Source organism: Anopheles arabiensis, chromosome 3, assembly GCF_016920715.1.
Source record: "Anopheles arabiensis isolate DONGOLA chromosome 3, AaraD3, whole genome shotgun sequence".
In the NCBI taxonomy this organism is placed as follows: Eukaryota; Metazoa; Arthropoda; class Insecta; order Diptera; family Culicidae; genus Anopheles; species Anopheles arabiensis.
In genome coordinates, this window is record NC_053518.1 from 38,115,441 (window position 1) to 38,133,782 (window position 18,342).

Consider the following 18,342-nt stretch of genomic DNA (forward strand, 5'->3'; position numbering starts at 1 on the left):
CTGGTATCCGTGAGAGTTTTACCAAGCATGCTCAACGCTCATGCCGTGCGACTTACCCGTGAGTGTAGGAAGGTTATTAAAAGTAACACAACTTTCACCGAAGCCCGAAGACATACCGGTCAATCTGCCAGTTGAAATACGATGCCTCCCAAGCCGAACGTTCCCAGGACCGGCAATGATCGTAAGAAAATCAATCAATTAATCAATTGCCCAGGGAATGATTAAATATTGCAACATCAGATGATAAATTAAACTTTTCTGTATAGGCAGTACCGAATTGTGGGTGATAAGATTTCTGAACGATGCCTTACATTTCCTGACCACCTGCTAATACGCCAGCTGCCGTAACGAGATACGGACGCAAGGTTTTAACTAATCTGCCCCGCGAGGCCATTCCTTATCCACGGTAGCACGTTACGAATTGCAGTCAATTTAGTAATATGATAAATACTGGTGGGTTACCTACTAAATGGCGCACACACACGCAATATTTTAAACGTAAACACTGGCCGCCTTATCTGTTGTTCAATTGTTTTTGGGTGGTGCGTTATAATCTTGGCCCTCGGACGGTGCAATAAAACAGCAAAAGTTTTTGAACGGCAAGCAGAAGCATAATCGGATGATAACGAAGCGCGTTTGAAAATCTATCCGAATGAGAACCGATAAATTGATTAACGCACGTTAACCGAGTCAGTAGTTTTGCGGTGAGTGCGCGTACGACTAGCTAACAATTGTTTGAAACCAACAAAAAATCTGTATAAAATGAAGAGCCTGTTCGTTTGTTTGCTGCTGGCGCTGGCAGGGCAGGTAATGCGTTTAGTAAAGGTGAACTGTGGAAAGGATGTGAATTAACAACATTTCATCTTCAGTCTCTCGCTCAAAGCCAAGATGAGTTCGTGGAGTATCTGCTGGAGATCCAAAGCCAGGCTGAATCGGTCCATCAGCTAATGGAGGGTACGTTCGACAATGTTCGCTTCTCGATGAGTGATGAACTGGTTGAGCTGAACCGTCAGTTGATTAGCCGCATGAACGAAGCCCTGGAGGAGGTCGAACAGATCCGTGAGGATACGGAAGCGTTCGTCGGAGAGTCGTCCGCTCCTGCTTCCTGTGTCGACGTGGCCGTCGCTAACTGGGCTGTCGAAATCGAAGGAGTCGGACAGGCTCTGTCGCGTTGCGCAAGTCGCGCCAACATTCAGATCACCTCGCGTACCGCCGATGTTCATGCTGCTCTGGAGGCCGCTCAGGTTCAATCGACGGAGCTGCAGAACATTGTCGTTCGCGGATTCATTGACTGGAACGCAATTGACTACACGGAGCGTATTTCGGAAATTGTGGGAGCTCAGATTCAGGACAAGTACGACTATTTCCAGCGAATCACTCAGCCCAACTTGGAGCGCGTTCTGCAGGGCATTTTCGATCTGGATGATAACCTGCTGCCTGAGATCGTGACCTGTGTCAATCGCGGTGTGGAGCGTTTCAACAACTACGGCCGTGTCATCCGCGACACGCTGTTCTTCTGCTCGCAATAATTGCATGGTGCGCAGTATTTTTTGTTTAATAATGTCTTACTGTAATCGCTGCTAAACAAATATTTGTTGAATAACATAACTGTACTGACTCGTTAATCATATGATATCACGCAGTATTTTATGGGTAAAGAACGTGTTAATTGAATCTTTTCGCCTATTTACAACTACATCTGTGCTGTAAATGATATCTACGATTATTCCATTGGTAAGAATGTTTGGTAAATTTCTTTTCGCTCTCATTAACAAAAGAGAAATTCCAATTAAGTCAAAACTGTTACACGTTTTTTATTGAAATGTCTTATCAATTGCGTAAAGAGGAAGTTGTAAAACTGTTGACAAAGACTTATCAGTAAAAAATCTGCCCACTTCTCGTGCAAAACTGACGTGGCGTTTCCATTCACTCGGTTTGACGCACACGGTAATGTTTTCCACTTTTGATCCATATTTCCTGCCATACAAATTGTTGCATGATTTGCAGTTTAACCACATCCTGGAATTTGCCTGAAATATTTTTCTCTGTTAACCCTGTTCTGATGACCTTACCACCGATATTCAGTGGAAGCGTGTGTGAGAGTGGGTCGTATTTTCGTGATTTCAATTCCCTTAAATTACGCTGTCCTCGATTCGACCAACCTTCGCTCAGCCCTGATCTCTGATCGAATCGTGAGTTTAATTTTCTAGACCGCCCACGCCTTCTGTCCCCTTTGGACGGGGTTCGACTATTTCCCATGTGGTCACAATATCATAGCGAAGAATTAAGGAAGTATTCCACTGAGTCAGGATTAATGCGGTTCATTACATAAGCTTCTTTTTTCCTCTCTTTCCCGGAAGGTTATCATCTCATTGACGCAATATTACATCTTGTGATTTTGGAAACAGAAAAAATGCTTCCTTGGTATATAGCTGTCATTGAAGAGTTGGAACGAGATGGTTAGAGTTTGACACGCTCTGCTTCGATATATAGCCACGGGGCTACGAAAATTGTCTCGTCATTAGTCGTTTTGCCGATAAAGCGTAATTATCTTAATACCACCCTATATTGCTTGTTTTATCAGCACCGTGCTCTCTGTACCCGGCGGTCCGAAGTGTGTGTGTTTCTGGTACTATCTGCCAATAATGCTGAAATGATTAGACAAGCGGTCCACCTACCCATGCGAAGGGGCAAACCATTTCCTAATCAGCGCCCGGTGCTCGCCACGATTATGGTGCTGATCGGAAGGACTCGAAGGAATGAGGCTGTTCCGAATCGAAGTTGGCGATAAAGGTTAGCCTAGCTTTAGTTGAGTTCGTTCGAGTGGGAACGCGCGGAGGGCAGTGACAAGCGGAGCAGTAGATGATGTGATTAAATTAAGGGCACACAAATTGGTGGGTCTCGAGAATTTGTAAAATGCTCCACAATTGGTGGTGCGCCGGCGATAAGACGCCGGGCGATCGTATCGGTCAGTTTCAAACGATATCCGGTCAGCGGTAACACCCTTTAAACTGCATTGTGCTACGAGGTTTGGGATTAGTTTGAAAGCAGTCGCTCTCCGAGGTGGAACCGATTCGCGGAAAGAAGTAAATCAGTGACCATGAAGAGTTTGTTCGTTTGTTTGCTGCTGGCCCTGGCCGGTCAAGTGAGTGTCCCATTAAGAAGGGTGGTTTTATTTTGTTCCTATTGCATCGATTGGTGATTGGTTTTGCTTTCTTGATTGTTTCGTTTCGTGTAGTCGCTTGCTCAAAGCCAAGATGAGTTCGTGGAGTATCTGCTGGAGATCCAGTACCAGGCGGAAGCCATCCATCAGCTGATGGAGGGTACTTTCGACAATGTCCGCTTCTCGATGAGCGACCAGCTGGTTGAGCTGAACCGTCAGTTGATTGGCCGCATGAACGAAGCCCTGGAGGAGGTCGAACAGATCCGTGAGGATACGGAAGCGTTCGTCGGAGAGTCGTCCGCTCCTGCTACCTGTGTTAATGTAGCCACCGCCAACTGGGCTATCGAAATCGAAGGAGTCGGACAGGCTCTGTCGCGTTGCGCCAGCCGCGCTAACATTCAGATCACCTCGCGTACCGCCGACGTTCATGCTGCTCTGGAGGCCGCTCAGGTTCAATCGACGGAGCTTCAGAACATTGTCGTCCGCGGATTCATTGACTGGAACGCGATTGACTACACTGAGCAGATCTCGGCTATTGTGGGAGCTCAGATTCAGGACAAGTACGATTACTTCACCAGAATCACTCAGCCCAACTTGGAGCGCACTCTGCAGGCTATTTTCGATCTGGATGATAACCTGCTGCCTGAGATCGTGACCTGCGTCGATCGCGGTGTGGAGCGTTTCAACAACTACGGCCGTGTCATCCGCGACACGCTGTTCTTCTGCTCGCAGTAAGACATGTTGTAACGGGAAGAGTAAGAATAGCAATACACAAACATTAAAATATATGTATAAATAATCGATTGAGTCACGAGAAAGAATGCTGTTTATCAACAAAACCATTGCAAAATCATTCACAAATCATTCCTGAAACATTCAGCTTGACACTTGCCATGACATCAAATTATTAAGCCATTATCTTTCGGTTTGTTGCTTACGCACGGATCATTTATTGACGTTTGTTCATCACGCATGTAAGAGGCGCAATAGCTGTTGGAAAATGTATGGTTATCGGATTTGGCACGGCATAACAATTTCTTAGGGCGTTTTCCCCGTTTTCTTGATATCGTTTCGATTTTAAGGTTCCTCAAGGTTTTTTATACAATCCGCCACTAGCATGCGCATTATTGCACCCCTGCCAATTGACCATTTGCTGCCATTCAAAAGGTCAAGCGTAAGACGCTCACTCAATCACTTTCTACCGGAGTGGAGCGGCTGGTGACAGTTTTGGAACATACATAGCGTGCACATCATCGAGTCCGTAAATTTTAGCGGATGAATGAAAAACTAAACCAACCGTAAGCGTATGCATGCAAGCGTATATGTGTGTGTGTAGGTGTGTGCATGCGTTAGTTTGACGGTAGCGTGTTCGTGTGTGGGCATATCGGTGCGCTTCAACGCGTGTGGCAGGAAGTGAGAAAATTCGCCACGCTTCCACTTCCGCCCAGCTGGGAAGCAAATTCCCTCCCTCGGCATCGCGGCGACAGAAAACGACGGCGGCTTGACGCGATGGTGGCGCTATCATACGCGTCATATGCAGCGGGTTTCGGTCTCACTCTCAATGACACTGTACGGGAAAATCCGGTATGTCCGCTAGTAGCTATTCCCGAACCAGACCGGCTGATCGTCTAGCTGTCGGACAAAATTTGTCTGGCTGTCTGATGGTGAAATGCTTGCTTCCTCGCATTTATGGATTTTGCTCGTGTTGCAAACATGAGGAGGATCGGGAGTGGTCGGGGAGGTAGATTGTCCGTCTCGCGTGCAGCATCCAACTGTTGGTGAGAAGTTATTTATTAGATAATAAACAAAATTTCATTACGTCGGCGTCGCGCTCGGAACGCATCGGCCTGTGAACCAGCGACCTTTCTCCACTTTTGCTGGACCATCCTCAACATTGTATCCGTCAGATTGCTAGGCAAGGTTTTCTTGACAGCAGTTGGACGCAACGCAATCCTCGCGACAAGTGTGTGCGTATGGCTTTTGCATCAACTTATTTGCGTGTGGTTGTGCAGTACAGATGTTGTTTGCATGTTGTTTTGACGCAAATGATGTTCGATCGTTAAACTAATTGGAATGTTGTAAGTTTAATGTCAACGTTAAGTAAACTGGCATTTGCGCTCTATTGAATACAACAGTACATGGAAAAAAAACTTTAAATAAAAACCAAAATGGATCTAATAATAGCGTAAAATTATAACTGTCCTTTACTGGTGCTATCCATTCTGTCCATAATATTTAATAGCTGTTGAGTTTTGCTGTTGTGTGCTTTATTTGAAGAAAAAAACACGCTCTCATTCTCGTTATAATCCAGTACGATGACCAAACAGGAAACCGCACCACCACGTCTGGCTTGGAAGGAATATGAGAAAACAAAACGTAAAGATCAGTAGCCATCCCCCTCGTAAAACCTAACGAAGGAGCGCGGCCATTAGCATAACTGATGACATTGCACTTAACCCCTCTATACCGCGCTCGCTCCAGTCTGTGTGTAGCTGTGCTGAGTGGGAGCACTTAGAATGTGATCTCTTGACCTGTTTGGATGTGCTATTTTCCCTGTAATGTCGGGATTGATCGTTGCTTTCTCAAAGCTTTCTAGGACACTGGGTTACATTACAACTCAAAAAACAAAGATGAATGCAATGTTGTTGTGATAATGATGATAGTCAAATGCAGGCGGCTGTGCATCCATATCGACATAATGCCAATGTAAAACTTTATGATGCTAGGTAGCAAAGTAAGGGTAGGACATTTGCATATAAATTATTAGTTACTATGTTTCATCCTAACATTACCATAGCTTGTACTTCACACCGCTTAACCCTTGTACGCACAATAAGGAAACAATATTACAGATTTAAATTCTACGTAGTTGTTTGTGCCGTTTTTGCAAACAAGTTTTAATCACTCGGTGTACAGAACTTTTCGTTTGGTATTTACGCCACAGATGGCACCGCGATGCTGTGGCCAATCAAACTGATACCATAATTTATCGACTCCGGATGGGTGGTGCATGTTATTGTTTGCTCGCCGGAGTTATTTATTGATTTAAGCTGATAATTTTGCATAAGTACATCGATATATGGAAGTAATTTTATCGCTATTGCACTTAAGCTTGTCGCTGTGCATGCAGCTGAACATGTCGAGTTCAAACTGCTTTAAAATTAATCCCATTGCTTGCTTTAATGATGATGCCGATCATGGTAGCAATTGTGGTCAGCAAATAAATTGGTTGTTCAAGGTCAGCAACGGTGGAGAAGGAATTTGTAAATTTATATTTGAATGTTTTATAATTTTAAAACGCTTTAAACAATTCGCTGCTCGTAAATCATAACATATTGGAAATGAAACAAACTCGTTAGACCGCTCACTATAATGCCTAGGATTATTAGAGCCATGTTTATTACAACTCTACTACACTTTATTGCATTGCTACGGCTTTCATATGAGAATTCTTCCTATTGCCAATCAATGCGACACACATCGGTGAAGCGCATGATTTATCAAAGGACAAATGTTGTATCACCAGGTCACAAGTGGTTCCAACTGGTTGAAATTTGTTTAATGGCACCGACGTGACTCGGAGGAGCAAGAAAGATCGTTTAATTCTAGCAGGCAATTGACTTCTGATCTTCGGTGGAAACAATTTATTTCGACGGCACTGTCATCATATCACCGTTTCGCTGCGTTGTATCGCCGGCTGGAATGGGACATGCTGGTCGAAGCGTGACTTAAGTAAATTGTACTGGTTTGACCTTTATGCGAGATATGAGACGGTAAACATTCACCGGTCAAATGCTTTTAACGAGGCTTGGAAGATGTTTTTATTTTGGATTTTTAGTTCTTCAACCACATCATGTGATTATTGAAAGTAAGAAGACAACAAAAATATTAAATGAAATATTAAAAAAATATATATACATATAGTTGTGTTGGTATTAATATATAAACGATAACATGGATACAAACAGCAAGTATGTTAAAACATTTGATGTACAGTCGATTTCCAAACAATATTTTTTATTAAATTTGGCATTCAAAATCAATATACGACCTATGAACTATTTCCGGTTTCCATAGTCACTGAATGGTTAGCATCTTTAAGCAGATCTAAGCGTTATGTTTTCGTAAATAATCGCATCGTATGTACTGGGAGGTACTGAGTTATTCAGGTGTGTGAGAGTGCTTCACTAGAAGAGGTAATACGAAAATATGATTCGATTGACGGGATATCGTTCCTAGAATTCAACAGCATAGCTTTCCCCCGTTGGGCTAATTTTATGACTAGCATGGAATTGTATATGTAACCAGCAGTGGATAGGCTGCTGTTGAATGGTACTGCAAATATCAAATCTACAACAGACGTTGTGCTTCGAGCATGGCTCATAGACAGAACGGTTTGGTGTTATTAAGCCTAATCCTATTGTAAAGGATTGTATGTATTCATGCCTGATTCATTGTTGTTGTTTGGAGGAGATATTTCACTTGGCTTAACGTCGTCAATAACTTTCAGGCATATTGATGCCTGTATGCTGCATCTGAATGATTGGGCATGAACAATCGGATGAGATGGAAGATTGTTTCAACTGAAATATTCTTGGAATGAACCTGAATCAGAAAATTCAAAACAAAATACAGCACCGAGTAAACATGGAAGTTCACAATCCATACAGCCTTTCATAGCCGTAGTCGAGCCACTGTTGGTTCATTTATTACGTCAATAGTGTGATTCTTTCAAATATCATACAGGTTACCCAAATGACAATCCGTGTACAAAAGTATTTTTTAATAAAACATTACAATACAGCAAAAACAAAACAGAACGCGCTTCGAGAACCAGAAGCAGAAAGCAAGCAAAAGATAATAACGAGGCAAAGCGCAGAAATTAATTACAACAATTACACTCAGATAACGAACATCTGTTGTTTGGAAGCTTCGAAGCTGTTGCATAATTATGCTGATAATTTCATTTATCTTGCTGTGGTGTTTGGTGCCTTTTGGCAACAGTCAAAACGACCCCGCAGCTTGTTGTTCCGCTGAGGGTACCATGAAGGTGAACGATTGCTCCACGGGCCCCAACAGATTGTTCGTATGGTGGCAGCGGTTTCTTTCACTATTATTCCTGCGAGCCATTCAGATCGTATTTCAAATGCTTCCGTTCTTGTTATTTTGCTCGAATTGAAATAAGTGCTTGCTTTCATTCGGCAGAGGTTGTTGCAAAGACCCGGTAAAGATGAGTTATAAACCGACTTCACCAGCTGGATGAAAACAATTTGCTCGATTTCAGCTGTTTCCGGCGAAGTGGGGAATCATGCTCCCGGGTAAGGGAGTAATGAAGTGAGAAATAATAAAGATTGAAATATTGGACGGAAGTGCGCATCAGATCAATGCGAGCCCCTAACCTTACGCCCAACGCGTTTACGAAAATCTATTTGCGCTTATTAAAGTGCAGGCAGGGTATGTTGTTTGATTGCTTACCTTTAATTTTCTGATTGTTGTTTTGGGCGTAATTTTCGCGGTATCGAGTAACATCTTGCCACGGTGAATGGCATTCAGTAGATTTAAGTTCAATACACCTACTACGGGTAGGTAATTATTTAGCACACACGTTGATACTAACGATAATGTTAATGGCAATTGCTATGGTTATTGATTGAATAAATGAAAAAAAAACAACCGTTAACTGGATGGATATGGTTTCATAAATGGGATATAATATTTGATTGATTTGCCTTTTTGCGCTTACATTTCAGCTTACGTTAGTTGCGTGTGGAAAGATTTATGCATATCTTTTTATCCTCTGTTTTTAATAACGTTACTGTTCAGTGTTAGCAGTTTTTTTTGTGTGTGCTTTCTCGTATGTAAACTGTAATTATGGCACCAGCGAAACATTTGCAATAATCATGTGTAATGAATGATAGTATTCAATCAATCACCTCAGCGTAATCTGCTCAATAAGTGATTCGTTGAGCACAATCAGTCGAGCACCACCTGTGGAATCATCAATCAAGCAGTGCCACTTTTTAAACTTTTACTGAAACTACGCTACTTTTACTTGAATAGTTGGCCCGGTTGGCTGGCTCTTGTGCTGCACTGGAGCCCTTGAACTAGTGAAGCATCCCAATGGGCCCGGGTAACGTTTGCTTGCCAAGAGAACACACCACTAGCGTCTCGCTGTGCAAACACTCCATTGATAAAGTTGATGATGTATTGAACAGAATAGACAGTATTTCTACAGTGTACCATCGTATAATGTTTCGCTAGGTCATGGACACATTTCCTGGTGTATGAACGCACGTTGCTCTGTCATTTGGTTCCCTTTCCAATCGCTTCTTGGAGCTCGTTCAAGTTAAGAACAAAACACTCACCCGGTGGAGGATCTGCGGCTTGACAGCAATTAATGCCTACGAGTGTTTTTGTTCGTTGTTTTGTTCGATGGTTTAGTTATTTTCTCTCTTTCTGTCTTGCCATTTTGTCGGTGTTGCAGATGTGTTTTTGTCTCATACCCCATTCCGTAAGGTGTAACACAACCAATGCAGTCGCCATATCGATGGTTAATCTGAATAGACTGAAACTTCTGTCACGCAGCGCGATCGCGTGTCCATCAACCAACTGTCATTTGGACAGGCAGGCTAGCCAGATAAACGATGCAAAAATTACTCAATACGCTACCATCATGGCACGCAGAACGAAATGTTACTTTCGCCCTCAAGCGAATGGTGACTGTTGATTGAATGGAGGAAAAGAGAGACACGCAGACCAGGCTAGTCGCTTAATATATTATGCTAGAAGGTTTAAATATTTAAAATAATTACGACAAACAGTTTGCTGCCATTGAAGGTCGCCGGTATGGAAATGTAATTCATTCGTTAGCACTGTACAGGTATTATGACTCGTGAATAATTATCTTGCAGGATACTCTGCATATCTCCAACAGCACCCTGTTTCCTGGGAAGGTCGGATGGATAGTACGTAGAGCTTATCGTACAAGCAGCAGTCAGAATCATTTATTGATATGGAAGATAGGCTGCTGTCAGATGCAATCACGATCGCACTAGGGTCGCATACCGCTGTTGGGTAACTCGAATAAACAAACCCATACACTGCCTTTGCTCGGGGACATTCGGGCCCGTATTGTGTGTTTGAACTGGTCTTACGATGCACCTGGCATGGCAAAATTTGATCAGTGTATCATATTCATTAATAATTTGCTCGCTGCGTTCAACAGAACCGGGTAGAAAGACACACAACATTAATATTGGAGAACTGTGGATGGAACTTCATGAAATACCATGAAGCAATTACAAGTGGTTGAATGTTGGTACGTTGGCGCAAAATATTACTATTTAATTTAAACTCTCCCATAACATAATTTCAAACCCTTTGGAGTAATCAGTAATTAACAGAGGCAACTAGAAGTAAGTTGTGTAAATATAAGCAAATTGAAAAAAAAAAAAACATTTACAAAAGCAAGTGCAACTCTCCTGTTCTTACACAATTGCGGCCACCACCAACACAATCTACCAACTATCTGATGGCGAATGGGACATCGTCACGAACTGACCAATGCATACCGCCAACCAATAAAGATTATTATCTCACTTGGTCGGTCAGGTCAGTAGAGCTTACTCGTGTAGGTACGGTCCATGTCATCGTGCGGGAAGGACAGATATACAGTCGACAATCTGAAAAACTCAAGAACCTCGCTTGTTTATAATGCGCCTGATTGAAGATGAGCCGGAATTTATGGCTCTACGTGGTGGCCTGGTGAGCTCAGCCTTACACCGTAGCTTACGATCCAAACGGCTGAATGACTCAAACGTCGTGCTTTTCAGTTTGCTTGCTTATTTATAGATAGCTGTCGTGGCATGGTCATGTTATATCCGCATTGTGAATTTCAGTTTTAGAATGAATATGTAGAAAATATCGTTGTACTTAATTTCGTTTTTGACATTGGTTTTTAATCAAAAAAAGATCACGTTTATTCATCATTCGTATAATTCTTGCTAATTGTCTCAAAATTATCAATATCAATTTGATAAACTGCACATGTGCATAAGTTATTCTAAAGTACATCATATTTATTAACACCTTTAGCATGTCCATAAATGTATTTCAACTTTCACTGGTATGATGTAAACTTCCGCTAAGCAAAGTATCCCTCTGCTTGTAAGTTAGTCTACCCGCAGTATCGAACCCGAAGCAGCAACACAGCATGGTCGTTGCGGCTGTTAATGAGCATTGGATGATAAGGGATCGTCAAAACTTTTCCCATCTTCATTTTGGGCAGTGCGTAAGCACCCTAGCCCTACGCAGAGCAAGGCAAATCGGAAATGCTCGTAATGAAAAATCATCTCGTACGGTACCCTTGGAGTACTTCCGTTTTCCGATTAACCACATGCTACGGGGGTGAGTGAGCTTTGGCTCTTTTTGGGTTCGTTTATGTAGCAAACTAGTTACAAAAACGCTGATTCAATAACGGACCCGTATGTTGGGTTCTCGGAATCAGAAACTGGTATTTTCCACGCCTACGGGGCCCTGCTTTGAGATTTGACCACACGCACAAGTTTGCAAATGCAAAACGAAAGGAAGGAAAAGTGAAGTCAACGAGTGTCCCGTTCGCTTTCAGTGTCGGTTGAAACTAGTTATCAACATTTCTGACGCTCCTTCTACATACACAACACAAGGTTCTCTCCGTTAAATTATGCAAAGATTCTACCTTAGCATGAAGCATACATGCTGTGTGAGAATACCAACACCACAGCAGCACAAAAATCACGGTAACCGGTCAAAGCTCTTAACGGGCCATGTAGAATTTGTGCAATCGGGCATCATCGCGCTTTAAATACAGGCAGACTCCAAGATAGTCCAATTTCCAGATAGGCACAACACGCTCACACAATGTCCAAAAACGACAACGACCTCCCAAAAAACCGGTTGATACCGCAACGCTTGTCCACCGTCCACCAGTGCGTCAATGCGCGCAGCATTAGGTGTGGTTAGCAGTAGGCTTTGCCAGGTCGTGTTTTCTTCTGTTATTGGATCTGGTTGACCAGCTAGAACAAACTTATCTTCATCGTTGCCGAAACTGCATACGGTTGGCGGGGCAAAACGCAGGGTCATGGGAACGTGCGGTAAAGCCATCGTCTGATAAGCGGGCTCACATTTCCACAGCCCATTTGCAGAATCCATGAACTGTGCGATCAATGACATTGTCTCTCTGACGTTTCTGGCTAGCTTCTCGGCCCTTACGGGCGCATAAGCGGTTTGGTGCGATATGGATAACGTTCATGGCTTTCGCCGGTGTTGTCGCAGCCGCTTTGGCCGTTGTTGGATGTCGTAGATCGTGCGAGCGTCTTTTGTGGAAGTCGGCGGAAACATCAGGCAGAATGCGGGGCGTCAGTGTGGCAGTAATTTACGACCTATTGGAATCACCCGGGAACTTCCCGGTCCGCCAACTTTGAGGCACTTGAAAACCGACCCTCTCGAACGGTAGCGATTTGTTCGATTGGTTGACCTTTTTTCTGTAATTCTGAAACCTTTTCTTTCCCACCTGCATCCTCTACTGCTAGTCTCGCTCATCTTGTTCTTTTTTTTTTTTGCTAACTGCCTGGTACCGGGCTGAACAAATCTGTGTCGCTAACAGCAGTACGAGGACCTACGCAAGTTGGGACTGGAAAAGGTCTCATAAAAGTATGATTTATGCTAGTCCATTTCGATGCTTGAGTGCTTGCCCAAAAAAAAGAAAAAAAGAAAATTGCGTTCCAGGGGGTGGCGATCGAGATAAAGTTGCAAGTGAATCCATTTGCCACGGATACGGAACAGTTTTAGAAACTTCCGTATCAGCTTCACTTTTTCATGATATTTTCACTTACCTGCGTATGTATGTTAAGCCCACAAAAAGGGAGGGCTTTCCGATTGTGAGCTCCAATCTCGATCCATCCGGTGTGAACTTTTTGCTGGAAAGTTTTTCGGACAACAGTAGCGAGTGAATTGTTAACCTGCTTTGCCAATTCTGGAATATTAAGTACCAAACTAATGCTAAAACTACCTGAGTGGTGGTGACCTGCTTTGCTTTCGGTTTTTGGTTCTGGTTAAATACTACTAAAAGAATTCTTAAAGCCTCTATCCTAACATGCCTACAAAGCTTTTAAACATACAATGAAAGGTTAAGTGATAAATAAAAGGTTTCATAAGAATATGTTGAGTAAAGTATTTTGTTGCATTTTATCTTAATTTGATGAGTTTACGAATAGCAAATATGATTGTACGACAAGCTGAACGTTAACAAGCAGTTTGTCCATATTTAATTGATTGACTGCGACCAAAATGATGACGTACCGATCAAGTGCCCGGAACTGACCGTTTGTTATCTTTTTCTGTTCTGTTTATGCTCGTTATTTCCATAGCAAATTAATGTGTTTGCTTCATTTATGAAAATCAACCCATCGTTGTTTCGCCATTGGTTGGAATTTGTTTTCAGAGTAAATGCCACACACTAATGAGTTGTTTTTGTTGGATTTTTTTAAATGAAGAGGTTCGCATCTCTAATGAAGAAAAATAATAATTAAAAAGATTGAATGGTTGTTTACAAGTGTTATTTCGCTACGCATTTTGTACGCATTGTATTCAAAGGGCGACAGTATAGCGTGTTCCTAGCAACATGTATTTGTTCCATTATTTTGAGTAATTGAACAAAGAAATCCACCGTCAAGATTAATTAAAACTTATCCAACTTTGACTTTGTATCTGTATGAACATTATAAGTTCAATTCGTGTACATAACTTTTATTGTTTTTCGGTAAAAGTGTTTACTCATTTTTTTACTTAATTTATACTACTTTTTTTTCATTCAAAACGAAATTGTTCAGTAATTGTTCTGTTAACAAATCGTATTACGCTTTGATTTATCAGTCTTTAAAGTTCAAACTACAGCATGTTAAAAGAAACTCTTATCTTAAGAAATATAATATCTTTACGATAATTACCACTATCTGCAATCGTGCCATTCTGCCGGTCGTTGGCTCGACTAACGACGCGATCAAATTTAGCAGTGGGCACGATCAATGCGCAACGATTCACGTTTACATTTTGTCTTGATGGTTTTTTAAAAGATCACGTTTTGCCGCCCTGCGCTCTCGTTGGGGAAGCCATTCTTACTAGAACCCTCTGCTTGCGGCGATTGGGTACGCATCGCTATGCGGCAGCTGTACGGACAACCTTCAAATCCTGTCGATCTCGGGCTGCATGCGACCAATAAAAATGACGATGAAACGTTTGTAATAACATGAGCCCAACACAATTATTGTGTCCTTCTGTATAAAATAAGCTGTCTGTTGTGCAGCACGCATCGTTTCACTTAGCGCACATCAACTGCCAGAGTGTGATCAGTTGGATGAGCGCAACCAGCGCTTGCGCGGACAACCTGTTTGGACATTACGGCCATCGGCTAACCTTTCGCTTCCCATCTCGTTACTTGGATTAATTTTCCCGGGCCCTGTCCCGGACCGGTGTCCATGCGGGTTTTATTGCGAAACACAGTAGATGTAAAAATTTTCAAGCAACATATTATTCGTCACCATTCGACTTGTGTGCGGCGCGCGTCTTCTTCTGCAGAACGGTTCAATAAACGCAATTGCGAAAAGAATGTGCAGAATGTGCTGTATGTTTCCGTCCTTACCGAACAGCAGCGGGGTAAAAAGTTACAGAAATAGATACGCTCTAGAATGAAGGCAAGAAAAGGCCAGTGATTCCATATCGAGACAGTCGTTCCAAAGGGAGATGACCGACCAGTCAGGGTTTGGTTCTGATCCCTATCCATTTCAAGTACTTCTTTGGTGTAAGTGCTTTTATTATTTCTCTTGTTTGGTTTATCACAAATTACGTACTCTCAATCAACAAGGTTGTAAACTGTTTATCAGGTGGAAAAGGAGCGATTTGCATTATCTTTAATCATTACCAACCGAATAATTTTTTCATGATTGTATAAGTTCTGTGATAATTAAACTTCATAATAAAGGTAACGTTGTTGCAAAGCATTCCTTTTTATCCCAACTTATTGACTCCCAAAACATAATCATAAAAATAATTATACCTTTTCCAAAAAAAAACCATCTTACCTCTAGGGGATTCAACGCAACGCAATTTTGCTTCTATTCTGTTCCTTAGCCCTGACACAAGTGTATCACCTCAAGCACACCACAGCGCGAAAGCGTATTCCTTTTTTGTCCCAAAGCCAGCACCGTTAGTGGATGTTGGTTCCCTTTTCGTTTGGGTTATGGTTTGCTCTAATGAGCATTGTCTCCTCCCGCCCAGCCACGATCGGTCTACCTTTGCTCTACCCGCAAAAGGGACACTACCATAACCGTCTTTTACAAGCATTTTGTGTGTGTGTTTTGTTTGATCCCGTAAGAACTCGTTCTACGGATGTTCTTGTTCTGCTATCAGCTTTACTCGAGTCGTGCGTCGAGTTACCTTTTTTTCCCGGCCAAGGGCATCCGGATGATACATACCGGTTAAAAACGGACTTCACGTTAAGTGTCTGCGCTGGTGGGGCGCACTGTTGCTGCTGCTGATCGCCTTCTGTCTTAAGTTTGCGAAAAGAAAACGGCAAAAAAATAACATTGAAAATCACAGCTGTCTTATCGACAAACCACGCACTTCAGTTGCATCATTAAATTCCTTTCTCTCTCGACGACCAGCATAAAAGCTGCTCCGTTAGCCGATGCTACTTCCTTCGGGTTAGCTGCTACAGTTTAAAACCAGTCGCAACGCAACCATCAACCGTCTAGCCGGGATGAAAAGCTTTCGTACCTGTGAGAATTTTTTGTTCTGCTTTTCTTGCATTGCCACCCTAGTTACCATTTTAGTACTTTATTCAGCAAGAAAATTTTATTGCATTTAAGACATTTTCGCTTTCGTTTTTTTTTTCGGTGGAAAACGTCTCAAAACCTAACCTAACATTCTGAACGTTCGCTTGGGTTCATACCACTGTTAGTTAACCTTCTCATTGTCTGTCATTTTCGCCCAGCCCCCCCCCCCCTCTTATTCTACATTTCTTTCGTGCTTGCACGTACGTATAACGTTAGTACGAATCTGAGATTGCACTGCTTTAAGCGAATGAAGCCCGTGTGTTTCACCTTTCCGATGCTGTGATAGCCTTACGTTCACCGATTCATCGCACATAATTGACCTTCAAACGTGGTCGTTTTGCACTGTTGAAATCAAAATGTGTGTGAGTGTGTTTGTGTCTTGGCGACCGGTTTAAATCGGCCAATTTTTGGGCATGGTAAATGCAGTCTAATTGTTGCTGTTCCCGCTTTGAACCTGAACTTGTAACGATTTTACTGCCGCGTACGGCGAAACGTATTTATTGGTTCCTCTCCTGGTTCCCATCGCCACAGTGCCGCTGTGGAGAACTCTTACGGCATTTCCTGCGGCTTGAATTTCGAGACTGGTTGTTTGAATAATTCTCCCTTTTTGATTTAACCGATCGTTACTTTTCGTTATACCCATCCCTTTTTAAAAGCTGCGACCGTAAAACAGCGACGAAAACAGGCGAAAGAAGTCGGATTTATTTCTCTCTTCGTTAGCGACGCCGAACGAAGAACCGCATGACAATGCATCTCTCGTTAATGTTCCGTCTCGGGAGGATTTCATAATCCTTTTTTTTACCCCGTCGACTTTTTGCGGCTCCGATAATGTGCCGCCGCCATTCGCTGCCGGCGAGAGGAAAACAAATTTTTATGCTGACTGCTTATTGTGCAAATGGGACACATGCAAATTTATGTGGCGAAGCGTTGTGGTATGATATAAAAATTGAAAATGAAATAGAGCACACATTCGCGGCACAGAATTCCTTCTTACGAAAGCTTGTGCTGGGAATACACCCGACGTGTTGGAAGATTTCGCACTCGATGTGTCGTTAGCTGGTAATGATAATAAGTATGGTTTTCCTTTAGCTAGAGAGAAAAATCGATCGACACGTTTCACATACGGTACCATACTAAACAGATTTTCAAAAAGCATCTCTAGCAAATCTGTCTCAGAATGTGTGTGTGTGTGTGTGGCGATGTGAATTGTGAAGATGTAAATATATTGCTACAATTTCCGTGTGTGTTTGTTGATGTGTCGTTCGCGTAAATGTTTGCTCGGGTATCGGCACTTTGACATTCCCACAGCTAAGCAGAATGAAAACGTCGTCTGCATGCATTAACCAATTTTCTTGCTCGAAGGCTCCATGATGGTCGTAGAATTGAATGTTGTCAAATAACGTACTTTTCTAGATACAACGAAAATAAAACTTCGCTTACAGGATCTTCTGCTTGCTGCAATGTCTGATTTCCTCAGATGGTAAAGCAAACTTTCTAATCACCGTAAACCGTCGGATACACGCAGCAAACCATTTTAATAGCTTCTGCTAAAGTGAAGAAGCATTTTAATAACGGTCCATTATCAACGTCTCGCTGGGATTGCTAGGATGTTGCTTTCAATTGGCTGTCAAAATACGCTCGCGTCACCGACATATCAACAGCAACGTCTTCGACGATTCACAGCCAACGTATGCGCAAGCGAAAGCGGACGTGGGTGAACATAAAAATTCAAAACGATTGCTTTGGGTACTGTCTTTTCTTTTTTTATGGCTTTTTTTATGGCTCTGGTGGGCCTTTCGTACTGCCGTTAGTAATCGCTGGTACTGTAGAATAGGATAGACCTTTGGCAATCGCAAGGCTATGCGCGTATTTTGTATGCTATTGTTAAAGCATCTCTGTTATTTAGAATATTTCACCACTTTGTTGCTTTTTTATGTAAACTGTCATATGTTTTGCCTTTAATGGCTATAAGTGCGTTATACATGAAAAGGCTATTCTTCAGGAAATAAAAGTCGCAATTAAACCTGTCATTAAAATATTGTCCAATTGGTCAGAGATGTTGTTACTCATGCTTTCGTGTGCCCCTTAGAAATGCATAAAATAATCCCTAATTTTTGAAAGCTGAGAAAAACATGTTTGCTATACTTTTATTACTATAAAAAACTAATTACAATGTTCTACAGTAGATTTTCTAAAGCAGATATCTTTCGTTTGATTCACTCGTAATACGTTTGCCGTCTTGCAGATGCTTTCGCGTGCTGCTATAGAATTTTCATTTTGTCTGCAATTAAATCATAAAAGTGTGTTTTA

At 42.3% G+C, this 18,342-nt stretch overlaps 3 protein-coding genes across 7 annotated transcripts in view; all 3 read left to right on the top strand.

The window, feature by feature from the left end:
* Window positions 1-18,342, top strand: part of LOC120903927 (RNA pseudouridylate synthase domain-containing protein 2-like) — a 186,642-nt gene that overhangs the window by 123,160 nt on the left and 45,140 nt on the right. The gene's annotated exons all lie outside the window — the stretch shown is intronic.
* LOC120903931 lies at window positions 613-1,608 on the top strand. The gene is made up of 2 exons (XM_040313608.1): window positions 613-807; window positions 870-1,608. Exons 1-2 carry the CDS (start codon window positions 763-765, stop codon window positions 1,527-1,529), a joined length of 705 nt encoding a protein of 234 aa, XP_040169542.1. The 5' UTR covers window positions 613-762; the 3' UTR covers window positions 1,530-1,608.
* Window positions 3,023-3,951, top strand: LOC120903930. Its single transcript, XM_040313607.1, has 2 exons — window positions 3,023-3,145; window positions 3,239-3,951. The coding sequence occupies exons 1-2, from the start codon at window positions 3,101-3,103 to the stop codon at window positions 3,896-3,898; spliced, it is 705 nt and encodes a 234-aa protein (XP_040169541.1). The 5' UTR covers window positions 3,023-3,100; the 3' UTR covers window positions 3,899-3,951.